Source organism: Fusarium falciforme, chromosome 4, assembly GCF_026873545.1.
Source record: "Fusarium falciforme chromosome 4, complete sequence".
Taxonomy (NCBI): Eukaryota; Fungi; Ascomycota; class Sordariomycetes; order Hypocreales; family Nectriaceae; genus Fusarium; species Fusarium falciforme.
This window is the reverse complement of record NC_070547.1, coordinates 659,282-685,194: the sequence shown is the minus strand read 5'-3', so window position 1 is coordinate 685,194 and position 25,913 is coordinate 659,282. Positions and strand designations below refer to the sequence as shown.

Below are 25,913 nucleotides of genomic sequence, written 5' to 3'. Positions count from 1 at the left end.
TCTCTCAGTCCAAGGACTAGTATTCAGTTAAACTCTTTCACGATTTGCACTCGTTTTATAAATACCATTCCCCTGGCTTTATTCCATCGCGTGTGAGAGTATGCAATTCCTAATATCTTGCCCCGTTCATCATGGCCCCATAGAAATAATAATGACACTGAGAAGTAAAAGACTAAATCAAGAAAATATCTGCACCTCTGTCAGGAGCCGTCGACGGTGGAGAGTACATGATGCCGTGGATATAGCACTCCCCAACCAGCCTGTAGCACGTTGTCACTCTCGCAGAGCGGCTAATGATAAACGGAACTTTGGCTCCATCCGCGATGAATATCTTGTCCCCTGGTTGTGCCGCCCCCGGGATGATTCCGGCGTACCTCTTCTTGGTCGTGGCGAAGACAGCTCGTGGAATGTTGTCGGCAAAGGCCACGGCTGTCTCCCAGAACTGCATGAGCCGCCTCTGTGACTCTGGTGAGGTTTCCTCCTTATACTTCCAGGCATTCTGACCCAGGTCCAGGTCGAGAATCTGTTCCCAGTCGCTGTCCTTCCATGTCGCCGTTGTTACTGGTGCACGCCTGCTTGCCTCCGTTGAGTACGTGGTAGACTGTTTCGAGACCGCTTGAGGTCCGCGAGCGTCCCCGACAAGACACTTGATCATGAGCTTGTCGGTCCATTTTCTCGCCGTTGCTTCTGGGGCTTGTTCAAAACCCGGGTAGTCTACGAGGTGCGATGTATAGCCCCGCATTCTCTCGAGTACATCGGCAAAAGCGACCCTCATACCAGCCGATAAGTGCAGCTCAAAGCAGTCTTCCACCTCGTCAATGATAGAGCCTCGTACTGCAAGAATTGGAACGTTTTGAGAGCCCATGTCCTGGAGATGGATCCTGGGTGGGACAGGCCTTCCTGCACAGAAGCCGTCCTCTCTCCCAGCAGCATCCCATGTTGAAATGGTCGTCTCTCGCCGTTGGCTGTTTAGCAGGTCGGGAATCCAAGAGCAGATGCTAGAGCTCTTGTCGCCTCCTGCTCGATATAGAAGGTCAAGCCCCCTTCCCCTATGGACCAATCCTTTGGCGTACTTTGCCAGCACTTCTTGCTCTGGGGAGTCGTAGTCTGGGGCGAATAGGGGATCTTCTGTAGCAACGTCTCTAGCCAGGTTTTGCAGGGCAAAGAGCTTGTCGCGTGCCCTGGAGGCTTGAGTGTACGAGAACATGTCGAGAAGCCTCAAAAAGTCAAACTTTGCACCACCCTGATACCTCTCCCGTAGGCTATGGAGGGCCAGTGCGGGCCTGGAGTTGGCCAGAAAGGCGCCGTTGTCATCGAGCCCACCATGCCTGTTCAGACCATTGCTGCACTCCATGAGTGATTCCATGAAGCAATCCCACTCCATCTCGGATTGACCACACACCATGGTCATCTTGGGACACACAGCGGCTTCCTGCACGATCCAGCTACGTGTAAACCAACTGTGACCCAAAAACCCGTCCAACTCCTTCCAGGACAAGTCAGGGACTTTAGTTGCGTTTGTATTCCGTTGGGAAAGACCCTTTCTCGTACGGCAGCGACCTCTCGCGTGACAGAACGGCCTGTGTAGATCGGCCATCAACTCCATAGCAGGACTGCTCTCACTCTTGTGACCACTCGTGCCCAGCCAGACCAAGACCTTCTCTGCTTGATGATACAGAGATCCCATCCGCCGGACTTGAAGTGCTTTCTCCATTGGATTATTCTGGTTGATGCACAGTGCATCGGCCCAGAGCGGAGTGGACACTCTCTTCCGCCGCAAACACTTGAGACACGATGCAAGAGACTCGGTAATAGGCATCTTGCCCCGGTCAGACGTGAAAGTTGATGGCGCAGGCCCATCTGGATCGGGCCCCCAGAAGTATGAGATGGCCCAAAACGGTTCATCGAGATCGCCGAGGTCAAAGACTTCAAGAGACCCGCAAATAGGCTTGTCATCTTCGTCTCCATTGTCCAGTAGTTGTAGCCTGAGGAGGCGGATTTCACGCGACCCGACATCGAGGCCGTTGTATATCTCATGCGTATCCTTGGTGAAGCCGGCGGCAGAAAATTTCAGGAAAGGCTCTGTTGAGTAAGGGAGGCGCGCGCTGTAGCTAGCCTCTGTCTCGAGCAGAATGTCTCCTTTCAGCTGTAGCCCCCAAGGATCAACATAGATGTAGATACCCGGTTCCTTCTGGATCTGGTAGACGCGCACCAGCATGTACACGTCTGTCACTTTGTGTTTTTGATTGACAAGTGACATTCTCTTGAGCTGATCACATTCCCCCAGGTCAGTGGCTTTGGACAATAAATGGCAAAGTGGATGGAGGAAAAGAGTGCTCACCTTTTTGTATTGCGAGTTCGGCACTACAAATCTTGTGCTCAAAGCGTCGTTTGTAGCCCAGACCTCCAGATGAAATGTGATTGTATTTGCGAGACACTCAGCCGTGGCATGATGTCCGTCAACGAGCGCCTTGCTGAGCTTCCCGCCTGTTTCGACAATTGTAAAAGTGGAGGCATCCGATACCCTAGTTTTGTATTCCATGTGGCCATTCCGGACGCGTAGAGGACTCGTCCAATGCTCGTTCGGCCTGTAGTCGTTGCCCAAGAAGATTTGAAGGAAACGAGACACCTGTTGAGGTTTTCATGTTAGCAATGGATAAAGATTGTATTTGCATACGGGTGGATATCTTACATATAGCTCGCCAAAATATCTCGTCTCCTTAGTATCTTCACCCGAAAAGATGGTCATCGGGCGTGGAACTGTGATCCAGCCTTGATTCATGTTGACAAAAGAAGACTCATCCCGACCTCGTGACTTTGGTGTTCTTGGACGGGGCTCTGGTCTATCTGCAGAATGATCTCTGGAGGGTAGAACATGTGTCGAGGGAGTCTGAGAGAGTCCTGGTCGACGACCCAGGCTCCTCCCGCGGCGTTTTTTGTCATATTCGGTCTCACCACTGTAATCCTCTTCTGTGGTGGCTTGATCGAAGTTCTCTATCAAGTCATGGCTGTCGACGGAAATGGCACGTGTCGTCCGGGAACCCTTCCGGGTCTTGGAGGGCTCAACCTCTCTGGTGTGCCGAGGCTTTTGAACGGTCTTTGATGCTCCATTGTTGGTGACACTTTCCAGACACCCCTGCTTTTCTGTGACCCCTTGGCTCGGAGGGTTCGATTTGGCCGTGACTTGCTCTGTATCCTCACTCTCGGACTGCTCAGCACGAGACATTGATTCCGAACTGGTTGTGGCTGGTGCTTGCGACACAACAATATCCGGGACTCCTGCAGGTTTCTCGACATGGGCTGCGCCTCTCCCTTTGATTGCCTCATCCTGAAGAGTGTCGGCACCCTGACTTGGATTATCAACTGGAGCTTCGTGCTCGGATTGGTCTTTAACGATGGTTGGAGCTTCATCCGCAGCCTGAGTCTGATCTGTTTCCTTCAGGCGGTCGACAGAAAGTGTCTTCACAACTTGAGTCTCTTTACCATCGCCAAGGCTCTCCTTGATAGAAGGTCCCAAATCGGTCGTTGTGGGAAGCTGATCGACGGAATATTCATCTGGGATAACATTAAAAGATTTTCTTTGCCACAAAATGAAACATACACTTACTCATCTCCGAGTTGTCTGCAGAATCAGTTGGTTCAACCGGAATCCCCAACGCCCGAAACTCATCCTCGACATAATTGCGGTTCTGCTTTGTCAAGACCTTGACGAGCATATCGGTATGCTTAGCGTTCGTGATGCCACAAAACCCCGCAAGTTCGAAAGCTATCTCTCGTAGACGGTCCGTCTCGGTTGCGGTGTCTTGTGTTGTCAACCAGATGTTGAGATCTTGCTCATCAGTTGGCAGCAATCCGACGCATTTCACTGCGGAACTTTGCTCAAGAGCAATCGACAAGTCTTTTCTGCGGATCTTCCAACTCATCGTAGCTCGGCCGGCCTTGAAAACGTGGATATTCCTCAGACGAAGCAAGATCTCCTCTTTGTTCGCTTCCAAGGTTGGCACAAGCCTTTGAGGATGTTAGTAGATAGAAAGAGGTGTGACACAGGAAAGCACGTACGCAATCACGAAACGCATTCTCTTGTTAAGCCATCTTTCATACGTCGGAACAGGTTGAACATCCCCCTGTGGTACAAGGGCAATCTCTCCAGCAACAGAAAGCAGGCGGTGACGCAGATCGAGCCGGTCGAAGAGGGGCCTGTATGAACCCAACGAGGATGGCGGGAATGACAAGATATCCAAGTCGGTAAAGACGCGAGTCAGTTTGGGGTCGTCTGGAATGTACCATTCATCCGAGTCCAGGGCAGTTCGGAGACGATAAGGCCCAGTTGGAGCATCCGCCGGCGTTACGGGGAAGATCGGTAACTCCCGTAGAGGATGTGCCGAATTTTCACTGAGATCTGGATGTTTGGATAGTGCCTCAAAGGCTTGTGCGATGTGTTGGAGGCCGTCAGTCTCGCGTATGCTTTGTGCTTCTTGGATGAGCATCACGAGATCCGACGTTTGGCACTTCAATAGGTACAAAAACAGCTGAATCCGCGAGGGATAGATGTACTTCAATCGAGGCGTCCTTTTCAAGCAATCGGGACCGTCCCAGACACACTCTTCAAGTGTTAACCAGTGGAAGCCTGTCGTCTCTGGATCTGGAACGAGCGTAAGCTCCTCAGTCATAAAAGCTTGGCTATCAAAGGTCAGTTGCGCCTCTAAACTTTGTCTGATACAACCCCGACGGGAAACAATCTACGTACCGAGCAGTCTTGATATCATTAGGTCCTACGATATGCTCAATATGCTCATAGAGTAGTGCAGCAGCCTCCAACGTTGGACTGGTCGAGCCTTTCAGCTGTCGAAGTTGGACCAGAAAGTGATTCATGCCGATCTTGGTAACAACTCCGAAGTGTTCTAGAAAATCCCAGTTTTTGTCATCAGGATCCGCGACCTGGAGAAATGGCCGGGACTCTAAACTGGCTGTGAAGGCCGCCGTTTGGTCCTCCGGGGACTTGGCCTCACCCTCTGATACATGTACAACTCCGGGCCTGCTCGTGGGCCACTCTACCTGGGTCCTAATGTTAGGCGGTGGTGGATTGGGCACGAGTGCTGGATTCCCATCTATCACTTCTGGAAGAGAGGTTCTCTTTCGTGCTGAATGGGGCACCAAACGTCTGAGGAACCTCAAGAAGTGTCGAGCCGACTTTTTCTGTGGCTCGGAAGAGTCTGTTGCTTCCACGAGAGGCTCTGGTGGAGTGGGTACGGATCGTTGGCTTTGATTGTTAATTGCTCTCGTCTGCTCAGCTGCTACCGTGGTTGGGACCCTCCTCCCCTGTGTAGTGGCGGCTTTCGGTGCTTCCTGGGGCGTTGAGGTCAAGAGCTTGATACCCCGAGTCACATTCATTCGAGGCAAGACAGTGTTGCGAAGCGCCCCTCTTGTTCCTCCCACACAGGGAACTTCCATTGATGACAGGGAAGCTCTCATCCTCGATCTTGATGCTTGATCTTGTCTAGAGCTCTTCGGGTTGTCCCCCGGTTTGTCGACGAGCCACTCACTATAGAGGTGCCAGAATTCCCGCAGTAGCTGCAGCACGGCTTCTGGGTCATTCTGGACAAGGAACTGGAATTCAGGCGAGATGGTAAACTGGCCTGCTCCAGAGCTGCCCTTGAGAGCCATCCGCGGAATAATTGTGAGGTCAAAGCATCGGGCAAGCCAGACTACCCATGATTCGGCCCCCTTGTCGTATGGCGCCAGCTCTGATTCATATGATTCGTGTGTGAAGTGTATTGGACATTGAGCAAGGTGGTTTTGGAAAACGACATCCGCTGTGAACGGCACACCCGCTTGCGTGACTGAGTTTCCCTTCATGTACATGGATGAACCTCGATGGCAGGAGTTTCTGTTGGCCGCAAACCACAAATCCCCCTTAGCGCCCTCAGGTGGGCTCCAGCGGGCTCTCTTGAGAAATACGGCATGGGAAACCAGATCATCCAGGCTCTGGTTCGCCGGCGAAAAGCCAGGGCTTTTGTGGCGGGAGACGATGATTTCGCATATTCTCTTCACCCTATACTGCTCAGCCTTCAGCAGTCGTAGAAGATCCAGCCACGTGGGGTACTCCCCAACACTCTCGTGGACCTCGAAGAGATCCAGACCTCCCGGGAGGCCTATACTGATGCGAGGATCTGGAGGTAGGAAGATGGTCCCTTGGCTTGCCGAGATCCAAGAGCAGTCCCACAAAGAACCGGCTTCTGTCCCCCGCTTCAACACCGGGATCAAGTTCCAATTTGAGATTCTTCTGCGGGAGACCATGGCTGTGATCGCGTCCGACTCGGTGATCAACGAAATGAGAACACTGGCCACACTGGCGTGCCAGGCAGCCTCCATTTCTTGGAACTTGGCTTGATCATCGGAAAGGAAGGCTTCGAGATCACTCAAGAACTCTTTCCCCGAGAGCGTGCGCACACCGAGCCTCTCAAGTCGAGTTTCGTTGCCAGCAGTGTCATAACCATCTGATAGATATTTAGTGATTCTGGCCCCGGGTGGGATCAAAGGTCCATCAGTATTCCTAAAGCGCTTAGGCACAATCGCTAATCTGGATGGAACGAGCCATTCGCCCTGGTCCGATTGCAGAATAGGATTCTCTGACAACACGTTGACGATCCTCGCTGGAATATCTTGGAATAGTGTGTCTTGGTAGTGATCAAGTGAAATGTACGAGATCCACGAGGTAATATCCTGAGCTTGAAACGCCTTGACTGCTCCCAGGAAGGCTGTGGGGACCTGGGAAACAAGTGCCTTGCTCCATGGACAGTCCTCCACGTCCTCGCGGCTGCTGACCAAGATAAAATCTGCCTGAATGGCAAACTGGGTAGATAGTTAGAGGCCAGAGGTATACATGAGGCAGGTAGATGGACAAACTTTGAAGCCGTAGTGATCAATGGGTAAGAATGCATGAACCTTCTGCGCTTTCAGGTCATCAGCTTTGGGAAACGCCAACAGGATCTGAGAATCCTTGGCATCTCGACGACGATCATCATGGCGCAAGTCCCTCTCGTTGATGGTATGCCGGAAGACGTGATACGAGGCCAAGGTGTCGCCCATCTGAATTGTACGTGAGAACATGCCGTCTTTCGCTGGGCCATCATCGAGTCTCTTGAGAGCCGTCTCCCAACGCCCTTTTCCTGCTTCAATCGTGCTGATCTTGATCTTTTTTAGATTACGAAGAAATAGCACAGTATCCGGGCTCATCGACTTGAGCTTCTCAAGCAGAACGGTTTTGTCACACCTGACTGACAGCTCCAGAAGCATCGACGTGTGGCCTCGAAGCCGACGCTCGTAGTCCGGTAGCTTCGCCCAGTGAGGCGCAATCATGCCCAGCATTCCCGAATCGTTGTTGACAAACTTGAACGAGTAGTACCCGGAGCTGATCCACACAACGTCGGCCACTTCAAACACCGACTTAAATCCCATACCCTTCTCGCCCGTGGTGAGATTGTGATCTTTAGCCGCCGGCTTGGAACTCTCGCAGAATCCACAAATGGCACGAACGTTTTCTGAATGGAAGCCAATCTCGTTGCAGTCGACACGCAAGGTTGTTGCACGTCCGTTGCCATGCTCTTTGTATGTAAGGCTCACGGTCGGAGTCACGCCGGGAGCATATTGGCAGTCGTCGGCATTCTGCAGTAGCTCGAGCAGGAAGTGCATCCGGTCGGCATAAAGCTTCCCAGCGGTTCTATACATGAATATTAGGATACATCTACTATCACCTTGGGAGAGAAGCTGACTCTTTCAAGACGGCGTTCAGTGCTCGAGCGTTGGCGTCGGGTTGGTCGACACGCTTCTCTCTTCTGATCCATTCAATATGACTTCGAGCTTGCTCCTCCGTTTTTGGAAAAGAGCCATGGGGTCCTGAGTCGCTCCACCATCTTTCTAGTTCTCTATTTCCGTTATTTCTCCGTTCCGTTGTGTCGCTTACCCATCGATTGGGTATGGGTTGAGCTGTATCATGCCCACCAGAGCCTCGTCCGGCCGGTGCACTAACTTCTGACTTGCGGCTCCTAGAAGAGCCCAATCTGGGACAAAAGGACATCGCTAAAGTTTGAAGATTCTCTACGCAGATATCCGCATCTCTTCTCGATGAAGAGGTGAAGAACCGGCAACATCTTCGAACCTGAGCCAGATAATGATAAGCAAGGCAAGACCCGAGCACCCCGCCCAGCTGAACATGCACCTGTGCGTTGGACCAGTAATATGAATCCATCATGGCATTGATTTGGCGCTAGCTAACTCACAAAGGGCATTTGAGGCTGGTTTATTCAGCCACTTTAGGCAGGCATACACAGCCGTACCCAGCACCCACCCGCCAAGCTTCATACTCGACCCTCTTCCTCAAGGTATTTTCCAAAGCAGTGACACCCTATCAAGCCTCAGCCTATGCTTATGCCCTTCTCCATTCTTGCTTATTCGTCCTCGCGATCATGGATCAAAGCTCACCCCTCCAGCCAGACCTCCAAAGAAACAGGCTTCCCACATTGTTTGAAGTCCTATCGCGCCGAGTCCTCCCACCCGTCGATCTCTTCTCGTTCTACGTCTTTATGAGGGATCAACAGAGATCAGTAGATTACCTGGACTTTTGGTGTGTAGCGATGGCCAAGTCTCTGGCATCTTGTCTCACTCTCTGACCTGCTTGCAGGCTTGATGTGTCTCAACACACCTCACTGTGTAGAGCCTATGTGCGGGAACTTAGGAGTGCAATCCTCTCTTCAACAGCAGAACCGCGTCCCCCTCAGAATTCTACCGAAATGGGTGGTGATCCTCAGGCGTCATCTGGTCAGAGCGAACAGCAACAACCAGAAGAGTCGGGAACGGTTGACACAAGTGACCCGGAGCGATCTAGCCAGGTGCTACGCGTCTCTCAGGATGATCAACCGACAGAGGTTCCGACCCCGCCGCCAGTTGATATGGGTCCTTCAAAAGACCAGATTCGCGGGTATTTCATGGGTCCATCGCTGAGAGGTGGCGGCTCGACGGACTGGCTTCCCACCGGAAGTGTTTCAACTGTACTCTCGCGTACGCGGCACTTTTTTGCTACCTTCAAAAGCAGACGTGGCCCAAAGGCCGGCGAGGACCGTGTGAAGCGTCTCACCCAACTCAATTTGCGTGGAGGTGCAAGCAACTCTTCTTTGCCTACCTATGGGACTATGCGGTTAACCAACTCCGAGGATGTCGAGGAGTCCGCGGCCAGTTCCCTAGAGAGGGAAGGAGACCTTGATCGGCGAGCATCCGCCTTTCTACGAGGGGAGCTATTTTCAGGTCGAGCTACTCCATCTGATGCAAACGACACACAACTAGGCCCCGCTGCTGGGAGTAGCAGCCGGCCTTCAACAGACCAAGGCCCAGCTACCGCCGGCACGATTTCAAGACAGGACATCCGAGCCTCGGCAGAGAAGATAATATATACATATATCCTTCCCGGCGCGGAGCGCGAGATCATCCTTCCTGTGCCTATGACTGGAGATCTGGTTGCCGCAGTGGAAGTATCAGACCGTGACGATCCTGAAGTTTTTGATGTTGTCAAAGACTACGTCTTTAAGGCAATGGAGAGAGACGCCTTCCCCAGCTTTCTCCGTATGAGAGCTCTGGCAAATTTAACTCCGCCCACGATGATCTTGCACCTCGTGCTTGGGCTGTTTTCTTTGTTCGCCGCTTTTTGGTCTGGATTTGTCTTAATCTTTTTGGATACAGACAGGAAAACGCGGGCTTGGGTAAAACCTCCTGAACGGAATTATAACGCGCAGGCTAACAATGATTCCAGCTAATCCTACCTTTCACGATTGGGGTATACAGCCTCGCAGTCTATCAATATGCCCTTGACCCCACGATTGCATTATTACAGTTGAGCGAATACACGCCATTCAGTTTCGTTCGCGTTCGAGAACCATACGTCAAGAAAATACTGAGTCGTCGCGGGATCTTCGTTCTTATTGTCATATTTACGCTTGATGCAGCCTTATCAACTCTATTCATCTTTGTTCCAGGGAAAAGATTGTAATCTTTATGTGGGAGAAGTGATAGCATGCGATGAGGGCTATATTATGTTTGGAACAATGTGCTGATTCTATTCCGATGTTGTCCAATGGCTAGTCTCTTTTGCCAAGACACGAGCCCAAAGTATCTCAATCAAGAGCAAACTGTCTTCGAACATGCAAGAAATTAGCATAGCAGCCCATAACTAGGCAGCACCCTGTCTCTGGTCATCATGTAACTTGAGCACAAAACCAATGTTCTCAGGCTGGACTCTCTCCCAGAGGCTCCCGAGCCCCAGTTCTCTCCCTCGCTTGTCCTCATGACGAAACCACTCCTCAACAGTTCTGATGCGGTTGGGGTGAATCTCGTCGAGAATCTCGTAGTTCTTCCGGATCAGGCCCTTGTTACCGGCTGAGTGGCGCCACAGATTCCACCAACCTGTAAAGTTATCTCGGTATTTCATCGTGGCCGGATCCTTTGGGTCGGCGTTGTAACCTGTGGGGAGATCGGCAACAGGGACGGTGGCAAAGTAGTCATCGAAGCTTGTATCGATGTACCGTGCTGGCTTGCCCGTGACCTTCTGGAAGGCCTCGGCAACCTGGGTGTAGGTGGCGTGCTCGATGGCTACGTCGAGATCCATCCCGTTTGCGCGCTCAGGATGGTCGAACAACCACTTGACGTAGTAGCCGCAATCATCGAGCGCAACTTCGGGTATGGCTCCGTCCCCGAGCGGAACCCGCCAAGTGACGACGCCATCTTCGACGAGGGGCGGCATAGGCGTATAAGCGTGGATCGCCATATCCATATACGGACCAGTCGAGAAGAGCGCGGCCTGCATGCCGTGGCGCTGGCTCACCTCTTTGTTCTGGGAGAGGATCCACTCGCCGATCCTGCCCTTGGCGTCGTAGTGGCCGCCTCGGAACTCGGGCTTATAGCCGCTCAGCTTATAGGCGTAGACGAGGTTGCTGTAGACATAGAACTTGACTCCTTCCTCGATGGCAAGCTCGTACGCGCGGATCGACCAATAGATCTCGGTTTTCTCGCCACAGTTGAACCCGTCGATATTGACAAAGGCGCCCCAGGCAGAGCGGAAAAGCTCCCTGAGGGATTCTTCGGATGTTAATGTGCCCACGACGGCCTCCACGGCACCTGGTGGGCCGTAGGATTGGATCTCCTTGAAGCGAGAGCTGCTCGGGTCGCGGGTCAACGCCCGGACGGTATAGTTGCCCGACCTTACTAGATCCCTCACGACGGGGATCCCCTGGGCGCCAGTACCGCCAATAACTGCAATGGTGCGGGTAGCCATAGTGGTGGGTGTAGACTGAAAGTGCTTTTTGGTGTTTTTGCAGTTGATTCAAACAATGATGCTGATTCTTGAGTAATCACCAGTTATACAGATGAGCTTGGCCGCAGTATATATGCCTCCTCCGAGGAGTGGTAGACGAATGTTATTTCGTGTGAGAGACCAGTGAACCTCAGACATTCGGGCTTTTTTACGTAAACTGTGTTGCTCATGACCTTTACTGAGGAATTGATCAGGCGTGATTATATAATGACCGGGAGTGTGTAGCTAATATGATCTGAAACCCGCAATAGTCAGTTATTAATTATTCAAACAGTCTCGGCTGATTGCCTAAGCATTTTACGTGATTTACATCAAGGGGGCAACTCTGCTTAGCCTTTACACTCTTTCGACCTTTTCATTCTCCAAACTCTTCACAGGCCGACCGACAAGAACGGCGCAAACTGTAGTATCGCGTAACAAAGCAGGGCTACCTTCACTATATGAAACTCAGCCGCTCTAGGAAGAGCAGGAAAGGCAGCTTTAGTTAACTGGGTTAGAGGGATGAAGAAGTTCATAATTGATGGCATAGGGTATTGAAAGATGGTTCACTTTGTGTTGGCGATCAGAGAAGCCACGGCTTTCCACAGTGATCCATATTTGCACCTCTGGGTGACATTGTCCAGCAGACGCCCCCAATCATACCACACTACGCAAGGCTAGGCCTATCACTCGATCTCAAAACTAATGCGCTGGAAATGCCGCATTATGTTGCCGCATTATGTCGGGAAAGGACCCGAACCCCGAGGTTTGGGAACCCACCCATTATATATAGTCCCCACGTCAGCAGCTTCACCCCCATGAGCCATTATCACAGATGCCTCCACCGCCCTGGCAACCCCACGGCGCGGATATACAGGTCCCTTCTCCAAGCACATGGCCACGTTGGCCAGATTGGACGCGAGAAGAGATGTATTTAGCCACACTATCAAGGCGGCTGATCCCACCGAGCTGGGAGCGTGTGCGGGCCGAACAGCACCGAGAGAAGCAGGGCTCGAGTCCGCGGTGCTACGGAGCTGGAGGGACTCGTACCCACTGATGTTCAGCTCTATCAAGTCCGAGCCACGGACCTTGGCCCCAAGGCTCTCAAGCTGCTGCTGGACTCCTAGCGCGGTGAGGAACTCGGGCTGTATGTCGTCTTCAGAGCCATCGTCTGTGCTGGGGCTGCCATCCTCTGCAAACGGCCAAAACAGATCTGTGCTACCGCCGCCTCTTTTAGACGAGGCCGTTGTGCTCCAGTTGATCCCCGTCGCTTGACGCATCTCGTCCTTGCCTGGCCCAAGCAGCCACCGCAGGTGAGCCAAGAGCTGCTGGCGTGTATGGAGGCGCAGCGAGAAACCGAATGCGCGCTCCAGGTCTTCGACCGCTATTTGAACATCGCCGTTGAGGTAGAGAAATGCTCGGGAGATGGTCGTCTCGACAAGATGGAGTGGGAAAGAAGAGCTGGTGTCCAAGTCATGTTGAGGCGTCTGGAGCCAATGTTGGTCAATGAGGGGAGGCGCTATTGCATCGGCGCTGTCGGGACGATGACACGAGGATGCCTGTGGCAAGGCGGAATCCGCAATCTTCTGATTCGCTTTCTTAGTCGGATATTTGTAATTTTCCATCTTCTGCTCATCGTCCTCTGTCTCTCGAACCGTGCGGCTTGCGTTCGTGCTGGAAACCGACCTCGCTAGGCCGAGGGCCTGGGCCGTGCAGCGTTGGAGTCGAGCCATTAACCTTTTTTCCCTCGCAATCTCCTCGGTCATGATCATCTCGTCGCAGAAGCTGATGATGACGTTGCTCAGTTCCTCAACCGTGTTCTCGAGCTGCTGGATTCGGCACCGCTGTGCCTCCTTGTTGGCCTGTCGACGCTGGCGAAAGACTTGCTGGGCTCGGCGGTTTCGCTCTCGGCGTGCCTGGAAGGAGTGAGCGCTCGGTCTGGATAACCGCGAGATTTTTCTAGACCTTATGTAGGATCAACCTGGAGATGGCGTGTTCAAGGTGACGGGGAGGTGAAGGGGAGTTTGGATACACAAAACATGGCAACCCACCTCGATAGCACCATCCTTCTCCCTGGCTGCTTGTCTCATCTTGCCATATACTGTGTAATATCAGTCGTGACCAGACGCTCTAGAAACCTGGAAAGTTGAAGCACTCTGTTCGAGGGATTGTTGTGTCTGAGGACGCACCCCAGGGAGGCTGTTGCACTATTTCCGTTCCACGCAGAGCTCAAGCCCCCGCAATTTTCGCTTTGAGTGTCGGGTCCAAGCAACCTGGCTGTTCACTAATCGATTAACCTAAATCGTTGGCTACACTAAAAGGAGGAGGGAGTAATTACGTTTCACAGCCAAGGGGATGATTAGAAGTGTGTGACGTAACAACTCCGACGGAGAGATCATTAGCAATACCATGTAAAAAAGCCTCCGACAGAAAGCTAGCTTATGAGGTGGTATGGTATGGAATGCTAAATCAACCTTCATATCCAAATAATAGATAACAACGTCCAGATAAATAGAGTGCAGAAGAAGCAAGATGAAGGTCAAATAAACAATCCAATCTACAAAAACAGGTTTCACATGAAAAATTTCAACATGTCCAAGCAGCGCACCATACTTATCACTGGGTTCGTCATGTCTAACGTTTTTGATTTCTCACCTCGGCACTTCCCCCTGACTAACATGGCCCTCTCTCTCTACGTATAGTTGTTCAGAGGGCGGAGCTGGCCACGCACTCGCTCTCGAGTTCGCAGCTCAAGGGTTTCGAGTCTTTGCTACCGCTCGATCCACAAAGTCGCTCGCCCTACTCCAAGAGAAAGGCATCGAGACCCTGACGCTTGACGTGACCCGGCCGGAAAGCATATCCTCACTTAAGACCGAGATCGCCAAGCGGACTGGAGGGAAGCTCGACGTCTTGTTTAACAACGCTGGCATGAGTAAGTGCCTTTATACATCAGGGCTCCGATGTGGGCTGACCCTCCAAGTGTACGAGGCTCCGGCGATTGAAGCCGACCAGGATCAAGTCCGGGATATGTTCAACACCAATGTCTTTGGCCTGTTCGATATGGTCCGGGCCTTTACGCCGCTCCTCCTCGCCTCGGTCGCAGGCTCGACCACACCGCCTACCATCATCAATACTGCGTCGATTGTAGCCCGGCTCCCTTATGTATATGCTGCCCAGTATAACGCCTCCAAGGCGGCTGTGTCCTCCTACTCCGACACCCTGAGGATCGAGCTAGCCCTTCTGGGCATCAAGGTGGTTACTCTGTTTATGGGAGTGGTATCGACGAAGCTCACGTCACCCGACAAGGCGCATTTCGCTCCAGACAGTCTTTCCATCGATGGTGAATCGGGCCTCAAGGAGAGATCCAGGCTTCATGTGCGAGACGGTATGAAGCCCGAAGAGTTTGCGCGACTGGTGGTGCAACATGTCCTGAGGAAGAAGCCGGCGCTCGGCGAGGGAGAGTACATATGGCAGGGAGCAAATGCGTATGTCGTGTGGCTTCTTAATGCGGTCGGATGGAGGAAGATTTTCGATAGCACGGTCGAAGGAGGCGTGGGCCTAAGCAAGGAGGTGAAGCGTGCCATCTTCAAGAGAGGTCAAGCCAGTCTGCCCTAGATACTAACCTGGATGCCCATAGCCCATCGCTGGTGGTTCCATCACGATTTATTGGCGAGGCACCAGCTGATTATCTGCCTACCCGTGTTGTAACATTAATTATTGATTACTATTCGTGCCGATACCCCAGGCTACACCCGGTCAGAGCGCCCATCTTCATCGGCAAATTAAGGAATGAGCTACTCAGGAATCCATTCCAACCATGACAAAAGACATATAACGTTATGTGCTGTACGTAATGGCGCGCGGTTGAATCATTACCCAATAAACCGCTTTTGTTGTTGTATGATGGGAATGGATTAGGTTTATACCATTCGATATTGAGGTCTCTCGGGAGGTGCGGACTTTCAGTTAATAAGGGAGTAGAACAATTGCACGTTGCCGCCCGCCGGTGGGCGTATAAAGAGGGGGAATGCAGTTGAGCAATTGAAGCTATCTTCTCGTGGACTTTAAGCAATCTCGACCCATACAAGTCAAGGTTTCACCACAAAGGAGATTGCTTCTTTCTTCAACTCATCACCCCGATACATCCCATCACTATCAGCATGGCTGACGGGACAGGATCATTTTTCCCCAGGGCCGGCCTTGCGCAGGATGGCTGGTCGACCGAAGAAGAAGCGACAGCGACATGCTACTGCGGCGCTGTGCAGCTCTCCTTTGTGAGTTCATCAAGATTCCCCACAGAGAAAGCACGTTGTCTCATCGTTAGCCACAGCCGCTGTCTAAACCAGGTTTCGTCTTAGCCTTTGTCTGCCACTGCAGCGACTGCCGCAAAATTACGGCTTCGATGTTCACCACGGGCTTCATCATCCTCGACTCACACCTGAGGCATGTTCGGGGGGAGGAGAATCTCAAGCAATTCGGCCAGTCAGATACCATTGAGCGAAAGGGCAATCTCATGACCAACTTCTTCTGTTCCACGTGCGGCTCATTGATGTACCGAAGAGCTGAGAGTTACCCGGGGGCGAGCATACTTAGGGCCGGCACAGTGGATGACTTCAAGCTTGCCGAGACCGCGTTGAGGCCGACAATCGAGCAGTATGGGAAGCACAGGGTAGATTGGCTGAAGGGTATAGAGGGTGCCAAACAATCTGAGGGACTGGCTTCGGTTTGATAGCTTTTCCATCCGCAGGTATGAGCTGATGCGGAGTGGGAAGAGCTGCGCTTAATAGGGCCGTGCTGGGACATGTCAGGTCAAGAATGTCGATGTAGTTGATACACGAAATGTGGATGTTGAGGTTCTGACATGATTGATTCGCCGTGGCCCCAATCTAGGTACCTTTGTAGCAATGCAGCTAGTCTATCCTCCCAACTTCCCAAGTACACAAACCATGGCTTACCCTGTCTCAAACATGGGCGAAACGCGGTGTCTGATCTGCATGTCCTCTCTCTTCTGGCTCAGTTATCCCATCAAGGGCCGGGCTTAAACTCCATCAAAAGTGCAAGTCTTCAGCAGCCTTCCAGTAGCTTCATCGTCGATAATATACTCGGTAGTAGGGCTAGCATCACCCCCTCCATCTAAAAGCTCATGAACATAAGCAAAAGTTAAAGTAGAGCGAGCCATTCCGACAAGCCAAGTTGCTCATGAGAAGATAAACGACAGGGGAGGGGCCTGACGAAAATGTTTGTTTGAGCTGCTGCTACTGAGTGGATTTTAGGTGCAAGGGCATCATGAAGCCTTCATCCCGTGGACATGCAAGATATTCGAAAGTGCAACTAAAGAGCAACAAGTCGAGCTGCCTCCTTCGGAAGCAGGGAGGAGCTAGTCCTCGCAAAATCCAAGGCGGCGGAGCACTGAACACCAGGTGGATATGATTGGTCATGCTCTTGGATAAACTCTTTCGACTGATTTTAATAAATAACGTTATGCCCCCTTGATTATTGAATCCACGAAGACATACTTTGGGCCTTTGATTGGTGATTCCTCCGCTCATCCTCGAGCAAGGTTACTAACCGGCCCGATGGTGGTGCTTTTATAAATGGCAATGCCCTTTAACAGAGCTTGCTTTACCCAGACTGCCTGACTTCAATCTTGCATCATTTTATCTGTATCATATCCATCAATCTCAACCATGGCTCCTACCATCCTTATTGTCGGCGCCACTGGCAACACCGGACGAGGCGTCGTTGAGACCTTGTCAGAGCTTCTGAAGAACACCTCCTTTTCCGGTCACAGAATCCTCGCTCTTACACGTTCCTCGACCGGAGCTACAGCGCAGCAGCTCTCTGGGCTCCCTAACGTGGAACTGGTGGAACAGAACTGGGTCGAGATTACCCCAGCTTGGCTCCGTCAGCACAATGTCGAGAGGGCCTTCATCGCATCCCATAACCAGCCGAACCAGTTCGCTGAAGAATCGACGTTCCACCTAGCGGCTCTTCAAGCAGGCGTCCAGTATGTTGTGCGCATCTCAACAACCGCTGCCAACGTACGTCCGGATTGCCCTGCCTACTATCCAAGGACGCACTGGGCAATCGAGACCTTGCTGAGCTCGCCGGAATTCCAAGGCCTACGATGGACCTCGTTGCAGCCTAATGTCTTTACGCAATTGTACCTTTCTCCTGCCGTGGAGCTAATCAAGAACTTCCGCAAAACCGGAAAGCAAGACACCCTGAGGCTCATGGCGTCGGAGGATGCGCCTGTCGGTATCATTGACCCGCATGAGGTTGGACGTCTCGCAGCCCATCTCTTAATCCAAGATGACGTTACCCCCCATGACAAGGCTAGATACGTCTTGAACGGCCCAGAGGATATCACTGGGCGGCAGGTCGTGGCAATGACTGAGGAGGTCCTGGGAACGAAGGTTGAAGACGTCAGCTTCCGGGATCTATCCTTCATCGACCACGTGGCGGCCCAGACCCAAGAGTCAAAGAACGTCATCCTGTCAATCAAGCATGCTCCGGAGACGGCGTGGGAGGGGAAATGCACGGCTTCCACGACGAGCAGAGAGGTCCTTCAGTTGGCTGCGCCGAAGAACACGCCGGCCGAGATCTTCAAGGCAATGTTGGAGGGTTAGGAAAATTGCTCCATGAGCTTGAAGGTTCTATCCTTTTACCTGTCATCAAATACAATGGGTAGCAGAATTGGGAGTTCGCATTAAACTCAGGCTGGTCATGGATCTTTAAAGAAGAAGGAAAAATAGAACCACTACCGTGAATAGTAATCTTGCTGATTGTCCAAGGCTTCCAACAGCCCGTTCTCACTTTGTGATTCATAAGTCATGGTTCGTTTCCAACGGCAAGTAGATTAGTCTAGGTATCCGGGTTTAAAAAAAAAGGGGGGGGGATGTGGCCGTTCCATGGTGAATAAACGAACGAACAGCCTTCTGGAGCCCGCCAACGAGTTTTCAAGCCCACCTCTCGCCATAAGACATGTACTTGACTTTGCTAAATAGTCATGATATTGGTGCGTAGGAAGAAATGACAGGTGTGTCCCCCAAAGTCTCGGTGGGTGATCATCGACTATTTCTGGAATGCTTGATGCAGTCAGTGGTTGCAGACCGCAACATACCTACTCAGTACGGACCAGTGCATCATTTATTCAGTGCGTCCACCAATATTGTAGGCTCATCGACCTAGTGCAGTTGTCTGAAAATGTCTGCCACTTTTCCAAACAGCCTCCTCAAGTCGGCAGGCCTCATGACGGCACGGCCAGGAATAATCTCACGTCTTCCGTCCAGCTCACTCCAGAGCACCTGTATCTGTCTCGCCGTCAGCAGACCCGCCTCACCACCCACAGGCACCGGACCGATGCCCAGAACCCGCTCTATCCTCTCCAGCAGATGCACAATGACTTCGGAGAAGAGCATACCCTGCGTACAGGGTCTCTCTAGGGGCACCCCGCCAAAGGTGAAGCCTGGAACAGGGTCGATGGGGTCGGTAACGATTCGCTCCACACGAGCGGTTATGTATTCGAGGATCAGCTCGTACAGCGAAGCCATCTGGGTAAAGATGCTCGTGATGGCGAGGGCGAGGGGTGTGGACAATGGTTCCTCCACGGCGGCGACAGGGGAAATGGGCAGATGGTGGTTGCTTGGATAGGTTTGCGACGGCGACGGCGACAGCAGTTTCGGAAGTGGTGCTTCTGCCATGCTTGGATAGCACAGCCGGCCACGAGACTCCCGGCTGCTGAGAAGCCTCGTGAGGATCAGCAGGAGGTTTCGAGACGTCTTGAGCATGAACTCAGCCAGGGTAGAGTTGTCGATGTACAGCACGCTCTGCCGGTAGATTACGCTGTTGAAGTCCAGGGTGTCCTTGTTCCTCTCAACAGCTGCAACGCGGATGTACAAGTCGATATTCATCTGGGAAAGCTCCAACATGGCATCTGAAGTGTCAATGGTGTCCGGCACTCGCGTCGCCACAGTATCAGCCGGGGTGAGGTATGTGCCATTGGTGACCGATACGGTTTTCGGGAGAGCCTCGAGCGAGTATGGAGTTGGCATTGTGATGCTGAATCCCAAGTCAGGACTAGACAAGGAGTCAATCCGGTCAAGATCCCATAGAGACAAGGGCTGAGAGAAGGAGCCTATCTCAATGGCTGGCCATCTTGCATCATCCACAGCCGGAACAGGAACTGGTGATGGAGTAGGCGCCGGAGTTACTATGCTGTTCCAGCCCAACAGGTCCCCTCCTCCAGAGAGTGAAGCATTTTCTCGAGGCATGCTGGCGGGGATTGGCTGGCTGTGCAGCTTGACTGGCGATGGGTGCTCGACGGCCAAGCCTGGGCCGGTAGAAGTTGTTGTTCGCCGCCGTGGCCTTCCGACATTCTTCTGCTGCCCGGCCGTGCACTCGACGCCGAGCAGCGTGCACCTTGCGCATTTGGGGTCGTTCCGGTTCAAACGTTGACATCTCGACTTGTCTTTCCTGCAGACCTGGCAAGAAAAGCGCCTCTGCGACGGATGGACTAATGGGGCGCCCATAACGGGGAGTCTACAGACAAGCAGGGGCGACTACAAGGGTGCAGGAGAATGCTGAAGGACCTGGTCTGGTCGGGTCTGGATCTGGATCTGAATCTGATCTGGGGCCAAACAAAAGGGATAGGTGCGAGAGAACAGCCGCAGCCGCTTCCGGCGAAACCGAGAGTGCGTGGGAGACAACGGAAGATCTAGTGTCTTGTTAAACCCTCCGCGGAGGGTTTTGGGAAATATATAGGGTGCTAGTGTGCCTGGTGGGAACCGGTGATTAGTTATTGTTCGGGCACATGGAGCAAAGTTGGCTAATCCTTCCGATCATGGCTAATTAATCTGGCTTTTCCTAATCTCATGCACCGAGGCATGTCGCACTGTAGCTTCGTCATCGGTCTCCTGGTACTGAGAAGCCGAAGCATGTCGGATGCTCACTTGGAAAGACCACAGTTATCGCCACAGTGCAATAGCGCAAACCCACCACCCCCAGCTGAAAGGCCCCGCGGAGGCTTTGGTGCTGAGAAATTGAGCTGCCAGGCAGTTAGCGACCCCGAAAGGTTTCACGCTGCCTTGGTAATCGCAGGCCGGGCATGGTAGAGCCCGGAAGAGGCCATGTGTGTAGATTAGAGTGTCTTTGGCAGATGTACCCGTGTTCTTGTATATAACACTTGTAAATCTCTGGTGTTTCCAAATCCCACCCAAGCAAAACCATCTTATCCCATCTCATACAGTCTGTCCTTTGAATCACAGCTTCCCAATTTCGACATGAGCGCCGATTCCGGCTCGTCCATGGGCAGTGCGTCCATTACTGCGGACGAGGGACGGCATGCCGCAGACATGGTCGACAAAGTGGAAAAGACAGCCCTTGACCACAACACGACAACATGGCACATGGCGCCCGAGCTACAGACAATGCGGGATCGAGACGAACAAGGCGGTGACAAGCCCAGGAAGCTCGGCGTGAGCTGGCGAAACCTCACTGTCAAAGGCATTGGCAGCGATGCGACGTTCAACGAAAACGTCCTCTCCCAGTTCTACCCCTTCCACAAGGGGAGAAAAGATGCCCCCATGAAGACAATCATTGACAATTCGCATGGATGTGTCAAGCCCGGGGAGATGTTACTTGTTCTTGGTCGCCCTGGATCAGGCTGCACGACGCTGCTAAGCGTGCTCGCCAACAATCGGCGTGGCGACGAGGAGGTCACTGGAGATGTCAATTTTGGCACCATGTCCGCCGAGGAAGCCAAAGCATATCGCGGCCAGATCATCATGAACACAGAAGAAGAAATCTTCTTCCCCACACTGACCGTCGAGGCAACCATCGACTTCGCCGCTCGCATGAAGGTCCCCTTTCACCTGCCGCCCGGGATCAAGACGCACGACGAGTACGCCCAATTCAACAAGGACTTCCTCCTGCGGTCCGTCGGCATCTCACACACTGCCCATACAAAGGTGGGAGATGCCTTCATCAGGGGCGTCTCTGGAGGGGAGAGGAAGCGCGTATCCATTCTCGAATGCCTTACCACCCGGGCCAGTGTCTTCTGCTGGGACAACTCGACGAGAGGCCTCGACGCCAGCACGGCTCTGGAGTGGATCAAGGCAATCAGGGCCATGACCGACATTCTCGGCCTCACCACCATCGTCACCCTATACCAGGCCGGCAATGGCATCTACGAGCACTTCGATAAGGTCCTAGTCCTCGACGAGGGCAAGCAAATCTTCTACGGGCCTCGAGGAGACGCAGTGCCTTTCATGGAAGGCCTCGGTTTCATGCCGGACCCTGGCTCCAACCGGGGAGATTTTTTGACGGGCGTGACAGTTCCCACTGAGCGCGTCATTGCCCCTGGATACGAACACATGTTCCCCCGCACCGTCGATGAAGTCCTTGCTGCGTACGACCAGTCGGATATCAAGCCAAAGATGATGGACGAATGCCAAAGCTACTCAACAAGGGACGAGGCCGTGGAGAATACGGCCGTCTTCAGGGAGATGGTCGCTCGCGAGAAGCATAGAGGCGCGCCCAAGAGGTCGCCCGTCACCGCTGACTTTATCACTCAAGTCAAGGCCGCCGTTTCCAGGCAGTACCAGATCATGCGGGGTGACAAGTCGACGTTGTTCATGAAGCAAGCCGCAACACTCATCCAGTCTCTCCTCGGCGGCTCTCTCTTCTACTCTGCCCCCGCCAATTCTGCCGGCCTCTTCCTCAAAGGGGGTGCCCTGTTCTTCTCCATCCTATACAACGCTCTCATAGCTCTCTCTGAAGTCACAGACTCATTCACCGGCAGACCCATCTTGGCCAAGCACCGCTCCTTCGCCTTATATCACCCAGCAGCCATCTGCATCGCCCAAGTCGTCGCAGACTTTCCCATCCTGCTCTTCCAGGTAACACACTTCGGCCTCGTCCTCTACTTCATGGTGGGCCTAAAGACCACCGCCGCCGCCTTCTTCACCTACCTGGTGACCAACTTCATGACTGCCATGTCCATGACGGCTTTCTTTCGGTTCATCGGCGCTGCATTCCCCACCTTTGACGCCGCGACAAAGGTCTCGGGCCTTTCTATCGTCGCCTTGTTTGTCTACATGGGCTATATGATCATCAAACCCGAGATGCATCCGTGGCTTAGTTGGATCTTCTGGATCAATCCCATGGCATATGGATTTGAAGCTCTTCTAGGAAACGAATTTCATGGCCAAGACATTCCTTGCGTTGGTCCAAACATCATTCCTAGCGGTCCTGGCTACGATGGAGGAAGCGGCGGGCAGTCATGTGCTGGTGTTGGCGGTGCGCTACCTGGTGCCACGAGCGTCACAGGCGACGAATACCTCGCATACATGTCCTTCAGCCATAGCCATATCTGGCGCAACTTTGGCATCAACTGCGCCTGGTGGGTGCTATTCGTCGGGCTCACCATCTTCTTCACCTCCCGGTGGAAGCAGGTGGGAGAAGGTGGTCGTAACCTCCTTATTCCTCGGGAACAACAACACAAGTCGAAGCACCTGTTGTCATCCGTGGACGAGGAGACGAGCGTTACGGAGAAGAGGCCGCCAGTGGAGTCTGGATCTGTCACATCAGACACGAACCTCGACAACAGCCTCATCAGCAACCGGAGCATCTTCACCTGGAAGGGCCTGACGTATACGGTTAAAACCCCCGACGGCGACCGTGTCCTTCTTGACAACGTGCAGGGCTATGTTAAGCCCGGTATGCTGGGGGCCCTGATGGGGTCCTCTGGTGCCGGCAAGACAACGCTCCTAGACGTCCTCGCGCAACGGAAAACCGAAGGGACAATCCATGGATCCGTCTTGGTTGATGGGCGTCCTATCCCCTTCTCGTTTCAGCGTTCTGCCGGCTATGTCGAACAGTTGGATATCCATGAGCCTCTAGCAACCGTCCGCGAGGCGCTTGAATTCTCAGCCCTCTTGCGCCAGCCTCGCGATGTACCCACCGAAGAGAAGCTACGATATGTCGATACTATCGTGGACCTCCTGGAATTAAACGATCTCGAACATACGTTAGTGGGTCGTCCAGGCAATGGTCTCTCGGTTGAGCAACGTAAGCGTCTTACTATTGCTGTCGAATTGGTAGCGAAACCGAGCATCCTCATCTTTCTCGACGAACCGACATCTGGACTTGACGGCCAGGCCGCGTATAATACTATGCGCTTTCTGAGGAAACTTGCAGAAGCCGGACAAGCCATCTTGGTAACCATCCACCAGCCGTCGGCACAGCTGTTTGCGCAATTTGATACGCTCTTGTTGCTTGCCAAAGGCGGAAAGACTGTGTACTTTGGCGACATAGGCCAGAACGCCAATACCATCAAGGAATACTTTGGCCGGTATGGAGCTCCTTGCCCGCCTGAAGCAAATCCGGCCGAGCACATGATCGATGTGGTGTCAGGGAACGGGGGTCCCTCCCATGATCAAGACTGGAATCAGATCTGGTTGCAGTCTCCGGAACATGATCAGCTCTCCAAGGACCTGGACCACATGGTCGCAGAGGCTGCCGCGCGGCCCTCCGGCGTCGAATATGACGGTAACGAGTTTGCGGCTTCCATGTGGACGCAGATTAAACTAGTGACGCACCGCATGAATATCTCACTCTTCCGGAATACCGAATACGTCGACAACAAGTTTGCCATGCATATCAGCCTAGCCTTACTGAATGGCTTCACGTTTTGGATGATCGGTGACAGTCTTACGGACCTCCAACAGAACCTTTTTACTGTCTTCAACTTTATATTTGTTGCGCCGGGTGTTATTTCGCAGCTCCAACCCCTCTTCATTGACCGGCGCGACATCTACGAGGCACGCGAGAAGAAGAGCAAGATGTACCACTGGGCTCCCTTCGTCACCGGTCTGATAGTCTCGGAACTGCCCTACTTGCTTGCCTGTGCACTGCTTTACTACGTCTGCTGGTACTTTACCTGTGGCCTTCCTACAGCGGCAGAGCACGCCGGCAGTGTGTTCTTCGTAGTGGTAAGTCTTGGCCCCATCTTCGAGGCCAACCCTTTGGGCGCAACTAACAGTTTTCAAGGTCATGTACGAGTGTCTATACACGGGCATTGGGCAAATGATCGCCGCGTATACCCCCAATGCCGTCTTTGCATCTCTCGTCAACCCGCTAGTCATCACGACCCTAGTTTCATTCTGCGGCGTCATGATTCCCTACAGCCAAATCGAGCCGTTCTGGAGATACTGGTGAGTAACATTGGATCTTTTGCATGGAACTTGAGACTGACAGTGTCGGTTCGTAGGATGTACTACATCGACCCTTTCAACTACCTAATGAGTTCCCTGCTTGTCTTTACCACCTGGGATAAGCCTGTCCAGTGCAAGCCCGAAGAACTTGCAGTGTTTGACCCGGCTCCCAACCAAACCTGCGGCGAATACCTTGCCAGCTACCAGCAAGGCGCCGGAGCAGCTACCAACCTCCTGAACCCGGGCGCAACCGCTGCATGCCGTGTGTGTCAGTACACGGAGGGCGGTGATTACCTGCGTACGCTGAACCTCGACGGAGAATATTACGGATGGAGGAACGCGGGTATTGTTGTTGCCTTTGTGGTTGGCATCTACGGACTCGTGTTCTTCATGATGAAGCTCAGGACCAAGGCTACCAAGAAAGCCGAATCCTAGAGAACGGTGAATAGAGGGGGAATTTTTTGAGACCACTACCCTTCGATGTCTACCCTCCTTTTCTCAATTCTTTCCTTGTCTTTTTCACTTCGCTAGCTGTGTATTCCTTCAATCGGTAGGAATACTTGGTTACTATTAGATATTAGGGTTAGAGAGTTATCCTTTGACCACTACTTCGCACAGATATATACAGTTCTTTATGGATAAAATAGATAAATTATAGAGTCGTCATTAGAAATAAAACAATGCTTGTAACCTTAGTAGCCTTTAGAGCCTCTTATATAAGTAAGAATAGCAAGAGACGACATCTATTTACCTCAAGGAGTTTCCACGACGGTTAGGCCGCACGACAGGTCAGAGTTCAAACGTCAGATTTCATCTCAACCAATAGCAGAATCTATGGAACTCGGGGAGAACACACCACCGATCCACTGCAAGGATCTTGGTCTATTGGTCGTCGCTCCGTATATGAATCAGCAATTTCTGTTCGAGTGCATCTTCAAGGAGGTAATCCATGACCACAGTCCTACGTTTGTTGGCTGCCGAGCCTAAAAAGACAAAAAAAAAAAAAAAAAAGGCCACTGCGTTAGAATTTGGATATAATGCTATAATGTGTTGATGTTATGTTATTTGTTATAGTTGAAGCCCGGCCATGGATGGGATCACTGAGCCAAGAAATAGTCACAGATTCGCAGTATCATCAAGGCAGATCAGATCTTTCTTCCTACCGTAGGTATCTCCAATCAACTAAATTTACCCACTGAAATAGTTGCAGGTAGCTCTTACGGATGAGTAATCATAGCGTGCAAGAACTTGCTTTCGCTTGTGCCGTGTCCGTCGGAGCTGGCGCAGCATCTCCTTGACTGCGCGAAGGCATCCAACCCGTACTAGGCAGGGATCTTGGCCAATCACGGCTAGTTTCCCAC

General features: G+C 52.5%; 8 protein-coding genes and 1 pseudogene across 9 annotated transcripts, besides 1 other annotated feature; 5 read left to right on the top strand and 4 right to left on the bottom strand.

Moving 5' to 3' along the window:
• Positions 1 to 172: 172 nt before the first annotated feature.
• Positions 173 to 7,773, bottom strand: NCS54_00498300 (annotated as a pseudogene). The gene is made up of 8 exons: positions 6,907 to 7,773; positions 5,544 to 6,852; positions 4,748 to 5,012; positions 4,060 to 4,680; positions 3,608 to 4,008; positions 2,678 to 3,555; positions 2,342 to 2,629; positions 173 to 2,269 (listed from the first exon to the last, which is right to left on the bottom strand).
• Positions 173 to 7,773: a sequence feature.
• Positions 7,774 to 8,789: 1,016 nt separating this feature from the next.
• NCS54_00498200 (RGS domain-containing protein) lies at positions 8,790 to 9,806 on the top strand (the record flags this gene model as incomplete). Its single annotated transcript, XM_053150500.1, has 1 exon — positions 8,790 to 9,806. The coding sequence occupies one exon, from the start codon at positions 8,790 to 8,792 to the stop codon at positions 9,804 to 9,806; it is 1,017 nt and encodes a 338-aa protein (XP_053006475.1).
• A 413-nt stretch (positions 9,807 to 10,219) lies between these two features.
• Positions 10,220 to 11,320, bottom strand: NCS54_00498100 (NmrA domain-containing protein; the record flags this gene model as incomplete). Its single annotated transcript, XM_053150499.1, has 1 exon — positions 10,220 to 11,320. One exon carries the CDS (start codon positions 11,318 to 11,320, stop codon positions 10,220 to 10,222), a length of 1,101 nt encoding a protein of 366 aa, XP_053006474.1.
• Positions 11,321 to 12,075: 755 nt separating this feature from the next.
• On the bottom strand, positions 12,076 to 13,428 carry NCS54_00498000 (Hypothetical protein; the record flags this gene model as incomplete). The annotated part of the gene is made up of 2 exons (XM_053150498.1): positions 12,076 to 13,254; positions 13,390 to 13,428. 2 exons carry the CDS (start codon positions 13,426 to 13,428, stop codon positions 12,076 to 12,078), a joined length of 1,218 nt encoding a protein of 405 aa, XP_053006473.1.
• A 501-nt stretch (positions 13,429 to 13,929) lies between these two features.
• Positions 13,930 to 14,953, top strand: NCS54_00497900 (Hypothetical protein; the record flags this gene model as incomplete). The annotated part of the gene is made up of 3 exons (XM_053150497.1): positions 13,930 to 13,961; positions 14,041 to 14,270; positions 14,319 to 14,953. 3 exons carry the CDS (start codon positions 13,930 to 13,932, stop codon positions 14,951 to 14,953), a joined length of 897 nt encoding a protein of 298 aa, XP_053006472.1.
• A 545-nt stretch (positions 14,954 to 15,498) lies between these two features.
• On the top strand, positions 15,499 to 16,067 carry NCS54_00497800 (CENP-V/GFA domain-containing protein; the record flags this gene model as incomplete). The annotated part of the gene is made up of 2 exons (XM_053150496.1): positions 15,499 to 15,612; positions 15,669 to 16,067. 2 exons carry the CDS (start codon positions 15,499 to 15,501, stop codon positions 16,065 to 16,067), a joined length of 513 nt encoding a protein of 170 aa, XP_053006471.1.
• Positions 16,068 to 17,025: 958 nt separating this feature from the next.
• On the top strand, positions 17,026 to 17,967 carry NCS54_00497700 (NmrA domain-containing protein; the record flags this gene model as incomplete). Its single annotated transcript, XM_053150495.1, has 1 exon — positions 17,026 to 17,967. One exon carries the CDS (start codon positions 17,026 to 17,028, stop codon positions 17,965 to 17,967), a length of 942 nt encoding a protein of 313 aa, XP_053006470.1.
• A 558-nt stretch (positions 17,968 to 18,525) lies between these two features.
• Positions 18,526 to 19,392, bottom strand: NCS54_00497600 (Hypothetical protein; the record flags this gene model as incomplete). Its single annotated transcript, XM_053150494.1, has 1 exon — positions 18,526 to 19,392. One exon carries the CDS (start codon positions 19,390 to 19,392, stop codon positions 18,526 to 18,528), a length of 867 nt encoding a protein of 288 aa, XP_053006469.1.
• Positions 19,393 to 20,619: 1,227 nt separating this feature from the next.
• NCS54_00497500 (Hypothetical protein) lies at positions 20,620 to 24,987 on the top strand (the record flags this gene model as incomplete). The annotated part of the gene is made up of 3 exons (XM_053150493.1): positions 20,620 to 24,330; positions 24,389 to 24,552; positions 24,609 to 24,987. 3 exons carry the CDS (start codon positions 20,620 to 20,622, stop codon positions 24,985 to 24,987), a joined length of 4,254 nt encoding a protein of 1,417 aa, XP_053006468.1.
• Between the last annotated feature and the right edge of the window lie 926 nt (positions 24,988 to 25,913).